The 22,717-nt window shown below is 43.0% G+C and overlaps 1 protein-coding gene across 5 annotated transcripts; it reads left to right on the top strand.

The window, feature by feature from the left end:
* Window positions 1-1,511: 1,511 nt before the first annotated feature.
* Window positions 1,512-22,646, top strand: LOC310868066 (uncharacterized protein). Of its 5 annotated transcripts, none has more exons than XR_014570054.1 (12): window positions 1,512-1,722; window positions 4,611-4,652; window positions 5,250-5,921; window positions 6,310-7,143; window positions 11,586-11,755; window positions 16,832-16,946; window positions 17,471-17,579; window positions 18,043-18,185; window positions 18,799-18,988; window positions 19,642-19,917; window positions 20,561-20,697; window positions 22,575-22,646. XR_014570054.1 is itself a non-coding variant. In XM_083778310.1 (11 exons), exons 2-11 carry the CDS (start codon window positions 4,618-4,620, stop codon window positions 20,585-20,587), a joined length of 2,571 nt encoding a protein of 856 aa, XP_083634436.1. In that variant the 5' UTR covers window positions 1,512-1,722; window positions 4,611-4,617; the 3' UTR covers window positions 20,588-21,610. The 5 variants fall into 5 exon arrangements, 3 of the variants coding, with proteins under 3 accessions (XP_083634436.1, XP_083634435.1, XP_083634437.1); XR_014570055.1 differs by having other exon boundaries at window positions 19,642-19,933; XM_083778310.1 differs by lacking the exon at window positions 22,575-22,646 and having other exon boundaries at window positions 20,561-21,610.
* The last annotated feature ends 71 nt before the right edge of the window (window positions 22,647-22,717 follow it).

Raw genomic sequence — 22,717 nt, 5'->3', positions numbered from 1 at the left:
AAAGGCGATCAGTAAATCCCACTTTAAAGGCGATCAGTAAATCCCACTTTAAAAACTGATTAGTGTTATATTGTACTGCAAAAAGAAGAAAATAAAGCATTGTGCGAGGTGATAACAATATATCTGCACTTAACTGCACACAGGGTAGCCAACTAAAGTAAAAATGTGTCTGACTCTGCTGGGAAGTTGTTTAATGTCCATCTGTTGTGAATATTTATCATTTTCCAAATCATTATCATTTATATTTCTTGGACTTTGACAAGGTGTATAAGTATTATTAATTTAAAATATATGAATTCTTTATTAAATAGGGCAGTGGTTCTAAAAGTGGGGTCCAGGGTGTCACATATTACAATTTGACACATATTACATTTCCCCCCCAATGTGATGGAAAGATGGATCTTGTGTATGCTGTAGTCCTATTTGTGTATTATTTCAAGTTCAATTTGAGGGGTTTCCAAATGGACCCTTCAGGTCTAGCCTGACCTAAGCAGAGACATTTCTGGTCTAGAGGGGCGGGTCGCGCCTCAGAAATGCGCGCACCCTGATTGGATCTCATCGATCTGTCCGTCACCCCCGGCCCCTCCTCTCCCCCCTAGTGCAGCGCTACGTCACATCATTTAGAGCGACGCCCACCCGGAAGGGTTGACTCCCACTTTTAGACTGGTTCAGCCCACGGCTTTTTCCAGGCTTTCATCTTTCGCGCAGACAAAATGAAAGCCTGGGTATCGAGGCTACTTCAGGTCTAACTCCCAGAGTTAAATATAGTTTGAGAACCACTGAAATAGAGAAATCATAAGCTGCGTTATTGTTCTACCTAAGTCTCCTATACAAGTTCTGACATTTCTACTGAGCTAAGAGCTTGCCTGCTCTGGAGAGAAATACATGTTGACATTCAGGTAAAGATTTGTGTCAAACTAAACCTGTAACATGATTTTATGTATCAATAGAAGAGCAGGGAGACCAAATACAACAGGGACAGGGTATAAACTATAAGTTATATTGTAGCCTATTAACATACCATCCAGATTGGTCAAATTTGTATTCAATAATATAAAGTTACAAATAATTCTATTTGACTATTATATGCATTATGCAATATGTGAAGTAGTAGTAGGATTACTCCAGTACAGTAGGTGGTGGTATTTGTATGCACGTTGTTGGTTGGTTGTTGCAACCAGCTGGGATGCCATGTCCGCTTATTATAAGCGACTTGTGGGGTTACTTTTTCTGTAAAGTTGATTGAATTTTGAAAATATTGGTGGTTGCAATATTCCACTGTTCCACATGCACATTTGTCACTTTTCAAGATTTTTTTTAATCGCAGATCTACAAGAGCACAACGCGTCGCATATCCGAGCGTGTAAGTCAGCTATTTTCGATGATGTATTTTGGGCTTTTTCCATAGACCAAATTCTGGCAACCTCCAGTTCTCGTTCCAAGAGTTCGCGGTGCTGCTGCTGCCTGCAGCGTCTGGTGTGCAACATTCAACATTACTGTGCAAGCCGGAAAAGGAAGGACCTCCATCCACATCAACAACACTTAAGCACTACATTATATTATGTTTAAAGACTACGTACACATTATAGCACAATATTTACCATTATCCTTACATCCTATTGCTAGTTGTGGTTGTTCATTGTGTTTTTGTCGTCGTACATCCTGTAGATAGACATTTATTAGTTTAGCTAGTAGTCACTGACCCCAGGGACGTGCACTGAGGTAAGAGAAACGCTTTAGCGTTAAAATTAATATTATTAATTACACCGACAGAAATGACGTTTTTACAACTGAAAATGTGTCCACTATTCACGCGACGATAGTATTTACGAGTCTTTAGCACATGTCGGCTAACATTAGCTTATTAGCTTCGTGTGGCACATCATGTGTGTCGTAGACATAATGTCTGATTTTCCATTAGAATAACTTACACCTCATAACCGTTTGGTAAAGGCGTTAAGGCACTTGGGAGAGTTGTCTTGGTTGTTAAACTGCTTGTTGGTGCTAGCTGTGAGTGTGTTGTAGTAACTATTATGCTAAGCCTCGTTTATACTCAGAAGTACGACGGTGTCACAAGTTAGTATGCGGAAAAATCACTTATTGATTGAAATGTGTATTAACAGTTTGCAGAATTACAGTACATTTCCAGCACAAACTCAATACAAAGACTGTTAACTGTGAGTGGACGACCCAATTAAGCATTACACTTGTTTAAGAGGGTCCACCATGTTCAACCGTAGGTGCCCTTAGCCCTACAAGCAGAACCCAATGGTACTGAAGTTTCTGACATTTTTTAGACCCAGACCATGGGGTCCTGTTCCAGCTCTACCCTGCCACCTGGTATGCGGACATAAATAAAACATAAACACTGTGGATAACGCCTGTCTGCGCTCTTTGACGACTTTTTTTTCCGTGTGAGGGCTTCTGAATGTGTGAAGTATAAGTACCTATACATACCTCTGCGAATATCTCCTTTGGCGCGGAATCTTTGTTTGACCGATTTGGTCGCTTTGATTCTTCTTTTCCTTCCTTGTTTATTGACACCTCATTGTACCGCCTATCTGGCTAGCTAGTGGCGCTATAGCTATGACACAGCAGATCAGAGGCAGGGACGTAGCCGGCACAAGCCAACCGCACATCGGGAGGCGGTACAATTGGATGTCAATAAACAAGAAGAATCAAAGCGACCAAATCGGTCAAACAAAGTTTGACCGATTTGGTCGCCACAGGAGATATTCGCAGCGGTATGTATAGGTACTTATAGTTCACAGATTCAGAAGCCCTCAAAGGAAAACAGGCCGTCAAACGGCGCAGATATGATGTTACCGAGCATATTTATGTCCGCGTTCCTAAATTCCCATACGAAAATATAGATATGTACAGGGACCCTACACAAAGCGACATCCAAATTTCAGAAAAGATTTATGGAGGGTTCTGAGAGGGGCTAAGGTGCCCTTTGAGAGCGGTTTTGAAGGAGTCAAGCGATTCACATGTCTTAATGACTGTTGGTAGGGCGTTCCACATTTTGGTGGCACAGGAGCGAAAATAATTTAGTCCCTTGTTTGTGCCGAATATTTGTTGCACTCCCTCTGGTGTTGTGGGTGTGGACTTCGTTAACATTAAGGAAGTATTTAGACAGGTACATGTGGTGTATCGAATCTTGTGGACCAGACCCATTGCAAGATGCTGTACTCTGTCGTTGACCCTAAGCCATTCCAGCCTGTCAAAGTGGGCAGGGGTGAGGGGGGTGAGGCCAAGTAGGAGCCTGACCAGTCTGTTTTGGGAGGTCTGGAGCCTTGTTTTAAGGGCCTTTGAGGTGCTGTGGTACCAAGAGGTGCATGGCTGCATGCATAGTCAAAGAAACCTTGTACGAGGGCTCCTGTTAGGGTCTTCAAGGTGTTTTTGTTGACCAGTGAGGAGCTTCTTTTCCGGACAGCTGGTGGATGGAAAAGAAGCTCTACCCACGGCGCAAGGTTTTGTAAACATTGAGCTTGTTCCTGGCGACAACACAGTGAAGGTCGTGCTCAACATAATGTTGAGCACATATGTTGATCTTTTTTCTTTCCATTCTGGTGTTGGCTCACAAGCACCATTGTGAGATGTCAGTTTAGAATGGTTGCATGTCGTCCCTCTGGTGGTGTTTAAAAAAAGAACGCACATGGATAGTCGCTCACTTTGTAAACAAACCAGACAATCCCAGAAGTATGGCGGCCGCTACCATGTGACACATATGTTGACGCCCACTCAAGGAGATTTTGGTACGTTCTATAGACCCCAATGCATTCCGTAAACTTCCGATTGTCCCTATTTGAAGCCTTCAAATACCAATAGAAGTCTATGTAGAAGAGCCGCCATTGGACTGGCCCCATGAAGTGAACAGAGTTTGCGTAACTCTGTGGCAAACTGCTGCCCAAACTCTGGTGGAGTTGAGCTGAGTCGACAAGCATATGAACGAACACTATTTCTGAATGATCGAGACCATTGTAAAATGATCTCTTCTGGAAATTAAAAGCCAACACATCATTGCCGGCGTTTCCTGGAAGTGTGCACCGCTGCAACTAAGCTGGGTGTCCTCAACTTTTGCCAGCTTTTACAAACTGGATGTGACAGCTGTGCCGGTGGTGCATGCAGTCCTTGGCATGGCCTCCAGGTGAGGGACAGATCCTTTTGTTCCTTCGGGCCGGAGGATTCTTACTCCTATACTTACACTAAGCATATGACTGATCTTGTGTCTGTCAGTTTTTTCTGGTGACTTAATAAGACAAGCAATGCCTCATGAGAAGTTTCCACGATATCTAAGTGAAGACAATTGCTGGGTGGCTGGAGGGGGTGGGTCTAGGCGCCCGTTTGTCTAAAACCCAGTCAATCAATTGCCTGAGAGTGTATCATGTAATGCTTCTGTGATCACGCCAGGAGGTGCAATCTACAAATGCGAGCTTCCTCGCTTGTTTATTTAATTAACCAGGGTTACATCCGTAATCTATAGTTTCTGCATAAATACTAAACATTTCTTTCATGTTCAGCTGCTCGGATTGTCATGCATACAACAACATATATTTGCTGTGTGTGATTTTCTTTTATAATACCATTGTTTTTTTTCTCCATCCAAGGTGGATAATGTCAAGACAGAGGTCGCGATCGCCACGCTACAGGTGAATTCATTTTCATCATGCTGATCTGCATAACTGTAATTTCAACTAGTACACCGGGACTAGTATACCGGGACAACGCTCCACACATCCCAAACTCTTCGCCCTTCTGGCTCCAAAACTATGGAATGCACTTCCCATCACAGTCAGAACTGCAGCCTCACTCCCAATCTTCCGCCGTAGTCTGAAAACCCACCTCTTCAGACTCCACCATGGCCCGTAGCACTTGCCCTAGCCTTAGATAGCATTTTATGTCGACTTAGATAGTATTTTAGACATAGCTCGTTATGTAGACAGCAGTAGAATTGCATTTTATGTAGTCATAGCACTTTATAGTACACATGTATATTGTATAATATAGTATAGTATGTATAGTTGACATAGATACTCCACTGTTACGTTCTTAGTTTATACATGATTCATTCAACTACTTTTAATATATGTGATGTATGACATGCTTTTGTTTTTGCTTAAATGTAAGTCGCTCTGGATCAAGAGCGTCTGCTAAATGCCTAAATCGTAATTGTAAATTGACTCTAATAAATAGATTTAAATAAAGATGGGTTTTATTAATTGCCTTGTCAAATGTTCCCTATGCAGAACGAGTCCACCAAGGCATGAAGGCGCAGGAAGCCATTCACGGAGGCCCCCTTGGAACATTGACGACTACGTGGAATCTCACACAGGGCTGACGGAAACGGATGAGCGTAACAGACACCCTAGAGACGATGCTGGAGAACATTGGAACTACACTCCCCATGCGGCGAAGAAACGGACGCCTCCCTCCCTTCTTTGGTTACCAACTCTCCATCCTCACCCCCACCCAGAGGAGTATGGCCGGAGGACACCACCCTCCCAGCCTCGGGAGCCAGGCTATGTCGAGTGTAGGAGGCTGTCTCCAAAGCAGCCTTTGTACAGACATGAAGGTGGTGGCAGAGGAAGAGGACACTTGAGGGTCTTTGAAAATGACGAAAGGCAACACCAGTCTCCTCAGAAGCTGCCTAGGGAGAGATTCTTGCCTAACCCCACAGCTCCGTCACATCACAACCACCAACAACAGAGGGAGCCTGCGATAAACTTGGCGAGAGAGAATCGTGGGAGGTCAAGGGACAGCGGTGCCCGGTCAACATCGCATGACCATGGACAAAGAGAGGGAAGGAAAGACCCACAGGGTCCGTACAAGGAACGACGACGAGCAGAACCACACCATGAAAGAAGCCCTGCCTTATCAAACAGGCACAGGAGAGAGATGGATGATGCTTTGAACCATGGGTAAAGTTCTAATTAAGAGTGGTTCATGCTGCTATCAAGGGGAAAAACAGAAAAGAAGAATGCAGAGGAGCTGCCATCTTTCCTGCTTTCCAGGGAAACGGGGAAACTTGACCACCTCCGTCGTTCACTATTGTCACATTCTTTAGAAGCATTATTTATTTCTTTTTATATTCTAACCTTTGTAAATTGTCTCTGTGTGGTGAACATAGATGTTAATTAACTATCCACATTTTTGCCAATTTTAATCTTAAAGGTCATTCTTGGAAGAAAAACATTTGTTGAGATAGTCAAGTACTTTTGAATTAGAATAAATAAATCGAGTGAGGCAAATTACATCACTGTTCTTGTATATCATTGAACAGTTTCACCTGCTCTTATGTCAACACAGGTACGGGAAAGAAGAGGAGTTTAGTTCACCAGAGAAGTCTAGAGATGGGTTTGGAGGAGGTGACCGAGAACTCAGGGGTCCCCAGAAAGCCTTCTCCCACAGGGAGGATCGGGGTGCACGACCAGTTATCGTTGAACACGACCACGGCATCATAAACAGTGGACCATCGCAATGGGAGCCACGTTACCTGGACTTGGATGGAGAGAGTCGCCCCCTACAAAAAGGCTCCTTGCATGAGCAGTTCAGGAAGATGAACAGATCCAACGCCAGAGAAGAATTGAGGCATCATCGACCGCTTCACGATGACAATGGAGAACCTGGTCGTGTGAACAGAGCCAACCCCAGGGAAGAATTGGGGTATCGGCCCCTTCACGATGACGATGCAGACCCTGGTCATGATCGTGAACAAAGTAGGAGCCCTGTGCGACGAGGCCCAACCAGTCCCACAGGCTTTCCTGACAGAGGTGGTTCTCCGAGCTACGGAGACAGAAGCCCTCCTGATCGAGGAAGGGGGAGGATGAATCCCAGCTGGGGCCGAAGGATGGGAACTGGTCCACCTAGGAACCACCCTCCCGTACATCACCCTCCTCAGGAGCGGCAAGGTCCTCCACAGCAACCCCAAAGGCGGGAGAACCGCTCTGCTGGTGCGGGAGACTTCTACATTGGCTCCAGGGAAGAGGATCCCGGCTGGACAGAAGAGGACATGGAGCCTAAAATGCCCCGTGGGCGGGAGCATAAATGGAACAGCCAGCATAAGCCCAAGGAAATGACCGTTGTAACTGAGGAGACGCTGACCATCAAAGTGGACATGAGTCGGCCCGTGAACCAAAACAGGTAGAGTATATTATCAATAAAATAAGGAGAAGGGTGGAAGTTCATGCTTTTTTCCCAGAGCTCACTGAACGATGTAAGAAGAGTTTAGAAGAAAACCAATGAAGATCAGATACAGTTGGGAAAAAACTCATTGCGACGCATATTACTATGAAAACCTGACTGCAGAATACTATGAAAACCTCAACAACTGTCAGTCAGTCTTCAAGATCACGACACTGACCTCATCAAACCCTGAATAGCCATACATGGACACATGGAGAAGACTGGATCATGACAGATCTGCATGTATGGAGCCGGCCAGCACCTCTACATCTGACCTCAAACCCTTAGATCTCCATATATGGAGCTGACCTGTTCTGACATGCCAGATGTTGATCCTACCCCACCCGTCCTTCCTCTTCGATGTCTCCCTTTTGACTGATACCTGTCCATTCAATCTCTAGACGAGCCCGCCCCAAAGTTATTAGTGCAGCCGTGCCCGGCAACTGGAGAAAACAACAGGCTACAATTCTCAACAGGCCTGAAAATGAAGGCGTGGCCCTACATGGGCCCTCATCAAACCCTGTTCACTCAAGACACTTCCCCCGCTGCCACCCTTAGATCTCCATATATGGAGCTGACCTGCTCTGACATTCCATATGTTGATCTGACCTCATCAAACCCTGTACACTCAAGACACGCTCCATATAATGGTCAGACCTCATCAAACCCTTGTACACAAGACACTGCCCCCGCTGCCACCATTAGATCTCCTTATATGGAGCTGATCTTTTCTGACATTCCATGTTGATCTGACCCGACTGACCTCATCAAACCCTGTACACTCAAGACATGCTCCATATTTAGTACAGAATTCATTCCATATGTTGATCTGACCCCCCATGCCGAAGTGCCAGCACTCGCCCAGCAGTCTGCCATCACCCAGGCGGATGTGTGCACGCGACCTCGCCCTACAGATGACTTCATGAGACAGCACGGCTGTAGACATCACCAGTGCCTCTGAATTGTAAACTACTCCTCTTCTGTAAAGGGGAATCTCTTACATTTCACAGGCTTTTGGAAGTACCCCAGCCCTTGCCCTTTTTCCTCACGAGGAAAAGAATATGAAGAAAAAATGCCAAAAGACTTGAAAAAATAACACCTTGCTGAAAACATGGTGACCATGGTTTGCCACATTCCATTTGCCCCCCAAGGTAATGGACAGGTTGATGCTCAAACATTTTGTCAAAAGAAGATTACACTAATGGCAATGCTTCACAAAGACATATCTCTTGAATACAAGAAGAAAATGTGGAGGAATAATCAGTAATTCGAATTGCTGATTTGTGTCGGCTTGTTATCAACATCAAACCTGGAAACGTCATCCACCTCCATTGAGAGATTGTTGTGAGACATGCCACCAGACCGTTGGTATTAAGCTGACAAATGGATGGATGTGCAACTTGAACAGGGAAGAAAATGATAAATTACAGAGCGCTAAATTCAGACCCCAAGACAGACTAGTCAACTAAAAAAGGGAGTCAAATAACGAAATGACTGAAGCTACATAAGTTCCTCACATCCCTACATGCTATAGAAGATCACAGAGAAAGGAAAGAGGTGGAAGGCATATTCTGAAGCAGCCATAAGTGGTTTTATGCAAGGAGGAAGAAGCAATGAGAAGAAATAGCCTCCCACCCCCAAACAACAACAACAAACCAACGACAAGCAAAAAATCATTCCAAGCTAGAACTGTTCATGAGGACAACTGGGCAATGGCACATGTCACATCCATACAGTGTTCATGACACATGTCACATCCATACATGGTCACATGTCACATCCATACATGCTGTATATTAGAAGATCATAGAAGGAGAGACCACCACAAAAAGAGCAGGGAGGCTCACATTCCCCATTCCCCCCCCACCCCCACCCCCCAACCAACAACAAACAAACTAAAATTCTAAGCTAGAACTGTTCATTTGGAAAACTGGGCAATGGCAATGCATGAAAAATGACCTGACTGAGTTGTTTTCACTGAGGAAAACTGTAGCACTGATGATGTTTTGGTGAAGATGTCATAAGGGAAATAATTCTGAATTGCTGAATTTTCAACACAAGAACATTCTTGTTCCTCTGAAGAAATCAACTTTAATCAACACTCATTTGTTTGACTGAAGACCACTCCCCCCTAAGTAATAAAGGTTACTTGGTAAGAAGAATATAGAAATGACCTGTCCGTAGCCATCTTGTGTTTTTGGAGAATAGCCTGGCCCAGCCACCGTGATTTCTGGTATAGAGGGGCAGATGCCGCCAAGATCACAGCGTTGGATCCTATTGGTTAGTGCCCGCCCGACTCCACCCCTCCCCTCCCAGGTAGAAAACAGCAGACAACATTGACGTCGCCAAATTTGGAGCGACGCTCTACACTGTAGTTCACTCCCACTCCTAGACCAGGAAATGTGTCTTGTTTCCCCAGGCCTTTCTTTTTGAGCCAAATGCGAACGAAAATAAAAGCCTAGGTACCGAGGCTAGAAGAGCAAAACAGTGGGGTGTAAACATCTATCTCACACCATAATGGATTAAAAAAAACCTCTCATACTTAAAGAACAGGAGTGCTCCTTTGACGTCTTCATCTCATGATAATACACACTGGATAGACCGTATGTAAACCACTCACTTTGAAGACTAATGTGAGTCCAACGGCTTTGGAATTGATGCTACACCATCTGCCTGAGGTTGAACTGACTTAGCCATGATCATGTATTCTTTGCTTGCCATTTGAAGCATTGAGACCACCACCATTGTTCAGGATGCCAGAGCAACACAGAGAAATGTGATATGCCAAAAGCCAACAATTGTCCACATGGAGAAATCAGATTTGGAATGACTTGCCCATCTTTAATTGCATAAAAGAAGACTGGCTTTGCCTGAGAACCTTTCCCATTATGGCTCTGTCACCAAATATTTGTGCACCCAGGGCCAGGCGTTGCTGTACAGCTATATCACTTCATCAAGGAGGTCCACTTCAGCTGTTGTGCAATAATGGCTTAACAAGACTCACTCAAGTGCCATTGTCCTTTCTCATCCCGAGGGAAAACATGGGGATGCTGGCCGTGCACAGCAAGAACATTCTCATGAAAAAGAGGAAGAAAAAATATATACAATACAACATTTACCAGAGCAGACGGCATTGATTGAGCAGGCGTGAGATCTTCCTCAAATACCTGACGGAAAAGAAAACTCATGGCTGTTCATGTATGTACCTGTTGTGGAGATGTGGCTGATCTTCAGGTTACTGATTGCTTATCGAATCACTCTGCTACATGGATGATGATGATTGTAATTTGATGATGATTGGAAGATGAGAAGACCAGTGATCAAAATGAAAATGTTTGAAGATCCACAAATCATTGAGTTATGTAATTGGTGCTACGTTTCTGTCTATTCTGAAGATCGACAGACCTGGCTTACTACTCCTCTGAAGAAGACCCATCAGGCTGGAGAAACCTTGAATCCGTCATGAAACAAGCGGGCAAGATGTCTCCTTGACAGCTCAACTGTGGCTTAAAGACTGGTGGCATGAACAACAGGCATTCCAGTGGGTCTCAATAGAAGAAGATGTTTGAAGTGCCGTGAACGGGATGAGAAGTTTGAGTGGTGATTTAATTCTGTCCATTTGAAACATCATCCAGCTCTGAAACAACAAGAATTTCAAGAAGGACATGGAGACGAGCAATGAAAGGGAAAGAAGTGTGAACTTTCACCCGGCCCTTTACACTGACCTGCCACAGTTGCAGAAAGGGATCTTTCCAATTTTTACGGCTGAAATTTCAAACCTTTTCACTTAAAAAGAAAACCATATTCAGAATTGTTTTAATTTATTTGCTTCCTTTAGAAGCTATATAGTTTTTTTTGTTTGTTTTTTGGAATAGCATGTAGTTAGGATGTATAGGCAGGCTGTTCTACCAATGAGGTTGTGTGGCAGGTAAGTTTCTGTGGTAAGGTAATTAAGTCACTTCTGTTTCAAATTCATTCAGATATGAAATGCAGAAGATTTTAATTATGCAGCCGAGCATTTTGACAAAAAGTGATTGCTCGCCTTAAAGGGCAGTCCATACTGTCTCCGACCATCGAACTTTTCGTCGGAAAGCTCCGGTACAACTACAACATGATGTCACTCGCAACTTCTGAAACACATTCCTCCGAATTTATGTTCTGAAAGCTGCACTCCCAGATGTTGTGACTCGCCGAACTTTACTTCGGAGAAAAAATTTAAGTCCGATGTTTCCGACGAAAAGTTCGGTGGTCGGAGACAGTATGGACTGCCCTTAAGTCTTTGCTCATCAGAGCATGTTTATAATCACAATCTTTATACCATTTTGGCTCATCAACCGAGCAGTATACCCCCCCCTGTCACTGTTATCACTGGTTTTGAGTCCCGTTTCCTCCTCCTGCAGCCAGCAGTGTTTTTCCTCAGACAGACAGCTGTCTCTGGACCTGGTCAATGTGGGCCGCCAGCGTCTCGACTTCCTGCCCATGCTGGAGCATTCTGGAACCTACCGCGAGAGCTCCATGCACTCTGGGACTTTTGCCCAGGAGATCATCACACTGGTGCATCAGGTTAAAGGTAGGGGGGGGGGGGGGTGTGTGTGTGTGTGTATATATAAACATTCAGTTGGCAGACTGGACATGGTTAACCCATTCAGGACGGGAACCCCTTTTGGTGTTTTTAGCATTATGTTATACTTTAGCTATTGGTAACTACCAGGGATCCTAATATAGTCCAGGCAAACTAGCGTTTCAATCAAAAGTAATTGTAACAAAAGATTTTTCTTCACAGACCATTCCTATGAGGTCTCCAGAACAACATACTAAAAGTCCCAAGAAATCCCAGTTGGGGAAATATGTTTAATTGCATTAATCCAAAATGGCCGCCAATTGGGCTTATTTGGCCAATCTTGGAATACATTTTTGACCATCAGGTAATTTTAACAGATTTTTTTCTGCACAGACCATTTTTATGAAGTCTCCAGAACACCATACTAAAAGTCCTAAGTAATCCTAGTTGCAGACATATGTTTAATTGGCATCAATCCATGATGTCTGCCAATTGACACCATTATCAGAAATATTGCCATTCTTAGAATAAATTCCTGGCCAAGAGGTAATTGTAACAGGATTTTTTTCACCACACATCATTTCTTAGAGGTGTCTAGAACAACATACTAAAAGTCCCAAGAAATTCCGGTTGCGGAAATATGTTTAATTGCATTAATCCAAGATGTCCACCAATTATTATAAGAAAAATTGCCAATATTAGAATAAATTCCTGGTCAAATGCTAATTGTAACAGGATTTCTTTCACCACACATCATTTACTCGGCATCAATCCAAAATAGCCACCACATTATTATAAAATGGCATACATTTGAATGATTTTAAGTGATTTATTTTGGGACAGAGTGGTTAATACAAAATGGGTTGCAGTTTAATTGGATACAGCTCATAGGAATTTGTGCAATGTTTTTCACCATACCAATTGTTGGTTGACGAACTATATTACAAATGTATTAGTCAGAGTCCTACAAGAATTCAAGCTGCCGAGAGTAAATCCTCTGTATAAAATTGGAAACAAATTAGAACCTGGCAACTATACCACCTACCAACTAAAGTGCTATCAAGTCTAGAGACTAGACTAACGGGGGAACCGGGGAACATCTCCTCAGACTCCATTGTCCCGGTGTTGGTACTTTGCGCTCCTGAGTAGTTATTTTGTACATCCACATATGTTAGTGTGGGACGTCCTTGTGATCAATGCCTGTGTATTGGTTCCCACAGCACCAATTTGCTGGCTGGCAGTTCTTGATGCCAATGTCCTGCTACAGGTATAGTCTCATTCTCCTGGCTGACATTGTCTGGCTCAGGGTGGTATCCCCTCATACTGAATTGTAGGCTATACAGTGCTGTGTTACTATTCGCCCATTGGGCCATGGCTCATTCGTCCATGACTGGTAACGTATGTGCCTGTGGAATGGGGAACCCGGGTTCATCTCCCGCCCCGGCCGTGGCTACATTGGTGGCAGCGGTGTGTATGGTTAACCTCTACAAGTATGTTCCCGCAGGCGACACAGACCTTTATAGTAGTAGTAGAACCTTCTGGAGGGTTGGCTTCAGGGTCCATTCTGGTGTAGCACCCGTCTAAAACCTTCAACAGGGTTGGCTTCAGGGTCCATTCTGGTGTAGCACCCGTCTAGAACCTTCTGCAGGGTTGGCTTCAGGGTCCATTCTGGTGTAGCACCCGTCTAAAACCTTCTGCAGGGTTGGCTTCAGGGTCCATTCTGGTGTAGCACCCGTCTAAAACCTTCTGCAGGGTTGGCTTCAGGGTCCATTCTGGTGTAGCACCCGTCTAAAACCTTCTGCAGGGTTGGCTTCAGGGTCCATTCTGGTGTAGCACCCGTCTAGAACCTTCTGCAGGGTTGGCTTCAGGGTCCATTCTGGTGTAGCACCCGTCTAAAACCTTCTGCAGGGTTGGCTTCAGGGTCCATTCTGGTGTAGCACCCGTCTAAAACCTTCTGCAGGGTTGGCTTCAGGGTCCATTCTGGTGTAGCACCCGTCTAAAACCTTCTGCAGGGTTGGCTTCAGGGTCCATTCTGGTGTAGCACCCGTCTAGAACCTTCTGCAGGGTTGGCTTCAGGGTCCATTCTGGTGTAGCACCCGTCTAGAGACTTCTGCAGGGTTGGCTTCAGGGTCCAGCATTCACTGCCATAGAGGAACAGACTCCACCGTTGCATAGAAGAAGCTGAGTTTGATCTCACAGGGGAGGTTGGAGGGAGATCCATACACTGACCATGCCGTTCAGGGACCTCCATGCAAGTGCCTTCCTCACTTTCAGATCTTGCTCCGTTCAGTTGACCCATGAGCCCAGTTACTTGAAGTCCTTGACTTCCTTCAGCACAGTGCCTCCTGTTGTTGTCAGAGGTGGATGTTCTGGTGAGATGTTATAGGTGATAACCTCCTATAGCAGCGTGATCTTGTAGATCGGCTGTTTTTGGTGCACACAGTTTTGCAGCATGACCTCGTAGATCGGCTGTTTTTGATGTCATTTGCATGTTTTTTGGACAACATCTGTAGGAGTACTGTTGGAAAAAAGGTGTGCTTGTTCCACGTTGTCGGAGAGCAGGCTGATGTTGTCCGCATAGCCTAGTCTAGTCTGTGCGGACAACAGTCTGTCAGGACTACTTTGGTATGTCGTCTCGAGTCAAATGCCTTTGAAGTCAATAGAACTGAGTATTATTATTAGTATTATTACTATTATTACTATTATTATTATCATTATATTTGTAACTATTCTTATTTAGTTTCAGTTTTGGAAAGTAATTAATAGGTGAGTGGCAACTAAATTGTTTGTGTTTCTGGAAAAATGATAACGATTATTAATCTAACATTATTAATCTAACATTAAAGGTATATTCAGTGATTTCACTTAATTCAAATATCACTTATTTTTTTGTTTTGTTGTGATAATCCTCTCTACTATAGAGTGTGTTGACCATATAAGGAGTTCCTTCCTGTCCCCAGTTAACCCCTGGGGGTCAAAAAACCTTAGGTTTCGTTTTTGACTCTCTATCCTGATTGGACTAAAGGCTGGGTCCCACAGCCAAAAACGAAACCTAAGGTTTTTTGAGTGAAATCACTGAATATACCTTTAATCTAACATTAATGTTAGTTATAAATGTAATGCCCATTTGGCTTGTTAGATTATAACGAACAAAGTGCTAAACAAAATGATGACCGTGTATAGGCCTACTGATGGCAGCGTGTTCTATAGTCTAGATAGAACATGATAATAACAGCCTTCAGTTATATTGGTTCAAAATGGCTAAAATACACAGTATTGTATCTGAATATCCTCAGCTCAAAATATATTTGGAAGTCAATTGAAATCTCAGACGAATGAAAATTGTGCCCGTCATAATTTGGGTAAATATTAGCGCGTTTTACATAGGCGTTTTACATAGATTGTGCATTACATTCACCAATTCACACACAGATGGTGGAGGGAACCATGCAAGGCACCAACCTGCAGATGCAATCAGGGGTTCAGCGTCTTGCTCAAGGACACTTTGTCACTAACTCTGGGGGAGCCCAGGTTCGAACTGGGAAACTTGCGGTTCCCATTCGGCCACACTACCTCTGAGCCTCTGCTGCTGAGCCACTAATTGGCAGACATCCTGCATGGATTGACGCCAATTAAACATATTTCCACAGCTAGGATTTCCTAGGACTTTTAGTATGGTGTTCTGATGACTTCATAGAAATGGTCTGTGAAGAAGGAAATGATGACCTCTTGGTATATGGCATTTTTTCCTGATAATAGTCCCAGTTAGTGGCCATTTTGGATTGATGCCAATTTAACATATTTCTACAACTACGACTTCTTGGGACTTTGTGTTCTGGAGACTTCATAGAAATGGTCTGTGAAAAAAAACAGTTTCAATTACTTATTGGTAAGGAATTTATTCCAATATTGGTAATTGGCCATGCATTCTTTTGAGAATATCTTATTGGTGGACATCTTGTATTGATGCCAATGAAACATATTTCCGCAACTAGTATTTCTTGGGACTTTTAGTATGTTGTCCAGGAGACTTCATAGAAATGGTCTGTGAAGAAAAAAAATCTGTTACAATTAACTCTTGGTCCGAAATTTATTCCAAGATTGGCCATTTTTCTCATAGTCCCAGTTGGTGGCTATTTTGGATTGATGTCAATTTAACCTATTTCTGCAACTACGATTTCTTGGGACTTTTGATATGTTGTTCTGGAGACTACATAGAAATGGTCTGTGAAAAAAAAATCTGTTTCAATTACTTATTGGTAAGGAATTTATTCCAAGATTGGTAATTGTCTATGCAGTTTCTGAGAATAGTCTTATCGGCGGACATCTTGGATTGATGCCAATTAAACATATTTCCCCAACTGGGATTTCTTGGGACTTTTAGTATGTTGTTCTGGAGACCTCATAGAAATGGTCTGTGAAAAAAAATCTTTTGTTACAATTACTTTTGATTTTAGGTCCAAAATGAGCTAGAATGCCTGGACTAATAAGGGATAAATTATTTTGAAAGTACCTGTTTATTCTGTCTGTGGACTCATTTTGTGAACCAGTGTTGTTTTCGTCGACTAAAACTAAGACGAAAAATGTTCGTCGACTACCTTTTTTCACTGACTAAAACTAAATAAAAACTAATCTATGATGACTAAAACTATAAGACTAAATATACTGACAATTTCGTCAACAAATAAAAACTGGACTAAAATGTTAGTAAGGGACTAGTGGACAAGAGATCCAGTTTTATGCTGGGTTGCATGCTGAAAATAGCAGATATACAATCTCACAACGCGTCGCGCTGCGACGCGTTGTGAGATTGTAGATCTGCTATTTTCACAATGCAACCAAAGTGTAAAATATGTCAGTACAACGACATCAAGGCCTGTCAAAACACATTTTAGTCGACTAAATCAACTGTAGATTCAGTCGACTAAAATCGTATGACATTTAGTCGACTAAAACTAGACTAAACACTAGAACATTCCAGGCGACTAAAATGTGACTAAAACTAAGTGAAAACTATTCAACTATACAAATATTGTATATATTTCTGACTTAATCCTTTGCCCATTCTTTCCTTCTTCTGGACAGAGCTGTATTTCGGAGGTTATGGAAGCACACTGTCTGAGCGTTTTGCGGTTCTCAAGGAGGGCCCCGCCCCCCCGGAGAAGGAGCATGCCGTGGAGGAGCAGCTTACTCTGAACAGGTATGTCTCCAGCCAGTGCCAAGTTTCAGCAAATGTTAATTTAGTTTTAGTCGTAGTCTTTTGAATTGAATCCCAGTTTAGTTTTAGTCATATTTTAGTCATCTGGTTTTAGTTGACAAAATATAGGATTTTAGTCGACTACCGTTGATTTAGTCGACTGAAATGTATTTTGGCGTGCCATGATGGCGTCGTGATGCCCGATTCATACTCGGCTGTGTGCAGAAAATTGCAGATCTACAAGCTTGTAGATCGTCTATTTTGGACCGTGACACCAACCAAGCATAACATTTTCATCTAGTTTTTATTTGTAGAAATTGTAGTCATAGTTTTTGTCATCACAGTTTTATTCGTCAGTGAAAGAAAGTAGTGAACGAAAGCATTTCGTCACAGTGAATGCACTTTAACCAAACGATACAATAAGATATTATTCAATATTATTATACAATACAAAATAAAAATGATACGGACAACAATAAAGGCAATTTAAAAGGTTTGCTGTGTGCAATTCCTTTTTCCTCCCTCAGACGCTTCAATATGAATAAGACTGCATTACCTGAAGACGACGAACCCCTGTTTCCCAGATTGGGAGACATGCACAATGATTCTCTGTTTTCCAGATTGGGAGACATGCAGGTAAGCTATAACATCAACTCAATCTATTTGACACATATACCTCAAAATGAATATGTTTATCATCTCTGTCGGGTGAAAACCTCACATGTCCAAGACTGTTACTTTGCAGCGTTCAAATGAAAGAAATGACAATGTACAAGCTCAAAACATGTCATTTTGAGTTTTTTGTTTCTACAGTAGCTTGTGGATCTGCTACTTTTGTGTGATGCTGTAGTATGATCAATTAAGGCAGTAATTTACAAACATAAACACATTTTAAATATGGAGATGCAATGTGATTTAAAATGTTTCCCTTTTCTTGACTAGCCAGTTAAAAATGTCTGTCTTGGATACAGCTTGTAATGTAGAATGAACCACTTCGTCCATTGGTTGGATTGGTCTGTGAGGATGATGTGTATAGTTTTGATTGGTTTGTGTGTGTGTGTGTGTGTGTGTGTGTGTGTGTGTGTGTGTGTGTGGACAGCCCCCCAGGCAGCAGCAGCAGATGGTCAGAGACCCCGGGGACCTGAGGTACGACCTGGATCGCCGGAGGCAGGAGAGGCTGGAGGGGGTTAAGGTGACCATACCTGGAGGAGGTCCCAAACAGCACACACTGGGGGTCAGGAGGTAAGACTGCAGGAATATGTCAAGGCCCTCACTGCGAACGGCGCGCGTCAAAACAGCCGCCTCCGTTATTTTCAATGAACCTATCGCACACCGGCGGCGTCAGACGCGCGTTCACGCCTCGCCTGGCGCTCCGATACGCCACCGTTCTATTTTCCGCGTCGCTGCGCACCCGGTGTGTGTTGGGCTTCATCTTTTCGTGGGTGGTTTAAACAACGGAACCAATGTGTTTAGATGTATTGTGCAAATGTATGCGTTACCGATGTATTGTGCAAATGTATGCGTTACCTACCTAGTAGTTCTCAAACATCTTCAAGTCAAGGACTCCCAAATGTATATGAATTTGTCTAAAGGCCCCCCATCTGAAAATGTTTTGTGCCAGAAGAGAAGAATTATGTTAAAAATCTTTTCTAAAACTTCTGTATTTTCCCCCACATTTGTCAAAATAGCAGATGTGCAAGCTCGCAGCACAACATTTCTAGCTTGTGGATGTGCTACTTTTGATACTTTTGTGTGACGCTGTAGTATGATCGAAGTAGGGCATGAATACAAAAGGTACGCGATGATGTCTCACCTGTGTTAATTCTGCTAACTCCGCTCCCGTCTCTCTCGTCAGTGATCAGAATGCTGAGTATGATGACCAGGAATCCAATGATCGGGGTGAGGGAGGAGGATTTTCTGGCTGGTCAGCAGAGGAGCAGCTAGAGCCGAGCTGGTCAGGGGAGGAGCCGCCAGGGGAGGAGCCGCAAGAGGGGAGCTGGTCGGGGCAGCAAGGACAGGGGCAGAGGAGATGGAGAGGAAACATGGTTAGTAGCAGAAGTTCCAGAACACTGCTAATTTATATAGTATGATTTTTGCAATGCCTCCAGTATTGATAATTGCACAATTTTGTTGAAATTCAATTAAAATACTGTAATGTTAGACATGTTTAGCCTTTACTCTTGCTCCAGATTGATATACCCAGAGTTATATCTATTCATTTCAATGGCTCCAACGTTGGAGCCAATAGTGCAGGCGTACTAACGTTTCAGAATGATTTTAGAAGCATGCACAGTAGAATTTTTATAAATGCGGAAGTCTTGCGATACCAGATTGGATTTTCTATGGCTTCAATAATCCTCAGGCAGGAAGTTGGTCCTCACAATGTCTATTTAGCATAATTGACTGGGCATCCTATAGTGTTTATAGTTTCAATGTACAGCTTTGGATTTTCTTTGGATATTCTACTGTTTAGATTGATGATAGGTTAGGTAACTATTTATGCATTTGATGACCTTGTGTTGTCCTTGCTTACTGTAAATCGCTCTGGATTAAGAGCGACTGCTGAATGCCTAAATTGTAATACAAACACACACTGGTATGCACGTACATGCGCGCACACAAACAATCAGAGAATTCTCCGATGTGAGTAAACATCAGGAGTCTAAAGTTCCAGTGTCATTTTCCCTCCTCGCTCCAGGGCCCAAGAAGAGGGGCTCCTCACAGACAGAACTCTCCCCCGGGCCCAAGAAGAGGGGCTCCTCACAGACAGAACTCTCCCCCGGGCCCAAGAAGAGGGGCTCCTCACAGACAGAACTCTCCCCAGGGGCCAAGAAGAGGGGCTCCTCACAGACAGAACTCTCCCCCGGGCCCAAGAAGAGGGGCTCCTCACAGACAGAACTCGGGACCCCAGAGGAGGACCCATCGCCCTGGCAACCGTCCTGGGCAAATGAGATTCCAGAATAACCGCAACAATGTAAATATGCATGCTGGTAAATATCAAACAAGAATGACTGTATCAAACAAGAATGTCATAACTGCCTCAGTTGGCTCATAAGATTAGCTTCTGTTGCCTCTCGTGTTCCACTTACCACTTGCGTTCTCTACAAACCCCTAACACAACAGGAGCTGGTCATACTATGGGTTTTATGGGTAAGTCTCCTATTTGCTTAAAGACAGCCAATCATGAAAGTGTACTAAGGTCGTCCTTACGGTCACTGGTAGAGAAGTAGCAAATCTAGTCCAGGCGCTTTTCAAGCACCTGGCTAAAATAATGTGTATCACTGCAGTGCTTTCATATTGTTTTTTGTTTTTTTTGGTAGTGATTAAAACCCATGTCTCTGGATCCATGAGTAACCCTCCTGATAGCCTGAGATTAAATCTCACCAGTATCTTCTTGGGGTTTCACACAATAGTCACTGTGTGTGTGTGTGTGTGTGTGTGTGTGTGTGTGTGTGTGTGTATATATTACATTTATGAGAGATTATTTTTGTTGCATCACACATTTTGCTTTTATACTAGTATAGACTCCATTTCTCTCTTCTCTCCCTCACCTCACATACACGCAAACCACCTCCTCTCTCCTTGATGAACTCTTTGTCTGCCATTCTGTCTTGTAGGTGCAAACTGGTGATTGGACAACATGAAGAAAGATCTACGCTCAGAACTCCCCTACGATGCTACTGATTGGCTGAGATCAATCCAATTTGAAAACTGACCAAATAGGAGACAGAATGACTACTGATGGCTCTCTCAGGTGAGCGGACTTGGCACATGGTCGACATAAGGGAAGAAAGTGTCCAGGCCAGGGAGATAATTGGGCTACTGAGGGAAGATGGTGTCAATTTCAGTCTATTGAAATCGACTTGTATTCCAGTAGTTCCTGCAGAAGTTATTGTATATGTATCTCTTAGATTTTTATTTTAGCAACCGTAATCATAATATGTAGCACGATAATTTGCAATGTTTTCATGATTTGTTTTTTTAAATCAATTTATTTTCTTTCTATTTTTCTGCACACTTAATTCGTTATGCCAATTCACTTCGAACACTTATGTGCAGCTCTGTCTCTGTTGTTGCCACCACTTATTGTTTGAAGAAGAGCAGATATCTGTTACTGTAAATCACATGTTCTACATCATCACCAATTGGCTATTCTGTCAATATCCCCACCGCCAATCATTAATCTATCCATCCATCTGCATAACAAGGAACTAGTAATCCCTGACAATCTTTCATTCAGCATTTAAATCGTTACCAATTCTGGTATTGTGTTATTTTGACGTTGAAGAAAGTTTATGTACGCTTTCCCCCATACAATACAATACAATTACCAATACATGTTGTGTTATATTCTTTTAATTTCTGTATTGTTTTATCCCTATTGTGCCAGCCTTAACATTGCTGTCTTTTGTTTAAGTAGATCTCGCTTGAAGTACTTATGACTTAAGTGCTCTACAGAGCTGTCCAAAATAAATAATGATTGTCCAAAATAAATAATTTGTCTTGTTCAACCTGGTTTAGTCCGTGCTTTGAGTGGGTGTTAGGCATATTGATAAGTGGTTAGATCAAATAAAGCGTGACGGATTACACATTGCGATTGCGTTATACGTTCAGGCTAAAGTCCCTCGGGTCAAGTGTTTCAGCCGGCACCTTCCTTCACATATTTCATTTTCTTTCTTTTTTTTTTTTTCTTTTTCTTTTTTTTTTGCGGCTTACGCCTTTATTGGTTTTTTAAGGGATAGAAAGTAGGCTGACAGGAAAGGCCGTGTCGGGTCCGGGAGTCGAACCCGCAGCACACCGCGACTGGATCACCAGTCCGGTGCCCAGACCGTTACGCTACGGCCTGGGCCCACATATTTCATTTTCAACAGGGCAGAATATGTCTACTGGTATGTACTTGGAAACAGGAAATACCAATTAACATGAAAGCTTTTTTTGAGTTGAAGCTTTTATTTCCAAACCACATATAATCAATTAAATCAAATGGGACAAAAAGAAAATGCATTTTTGTGATAAACAGGTTTTACATCATAACGTGTGTGTGTGTGTGTGTGTGTGTGTGTGTGTGTGTGTGTGTGTGTGTGTGTGTGTGTGTGTGTGTGTGTGTGTGTGTGTGTGTGTGTGTGTGTGTGTGTGTGTGTGTGTGTGTGTGTGTGTGTGTGTGTGTGTGTGTGTGTGTGTGTGTGTGTGTGTGTGTGTGTGTGTGTGTGTGTGTGTATACTGTATGTATATATATTATCTGTTATCTTTTCAGGAGCTGCCAGTTTATGTCCAAGTAAAAAACAGTCTTGATACAGTTACAGTATGTTGGATAATCACAGCTTATGGACTGGTTTTGACATCATACAGTAGTGTAAGGCACAGTGACCGAGGCTGGCACTGAAATTTGTCCGATACTGAAATCGACCTTGTACAGTATGTTCTTTTTAGAAGTAACTTTATATTGGCAAGTGCAAATTAAACAGTATCTCGATGTACTTCCTTTGAAACAACTCGCAACATCAGTAAAATGCTGGGAGGAGTGGTCCTTGAAAGTTTGCCCATGCATTTTATTTCCCTTGTTTCTCTTTCATGTTAGGATTGTTTTGTAGTCACATTTAAAGTGGAATGCATTCCCCCTGCCTTTGCTAGAGTGAAACATAAATCCAGATGGAACTAGACGACAGATCTCCCCATCCTGTGACGCAATCCTCTTCTGAACAGGGTTTTGGTATTAACCAGAATTAAGTCATTCACAGAGAAGGCATTTTAAGACGGGTACAGCTCTTGAGGTT

This window comes from Protomyctophum parallelum, assembly GCF_964188405.1.
Source record: "Protomyctophum parallelum genome assembly, chromosome: 12".
Classification (NCBI taxonomy): domain Eukaryota; kingdom Metazoa; phylum Chordata; class Actinopteri; order Myctophiformes; family Myctophidae; genus Protomyctophum; species Protomyctophum parallelum.
Note: the sequence above shows the minus strand (reverse complement) of the source record. Positions and strands in the feature narration are given on the sequence as shown.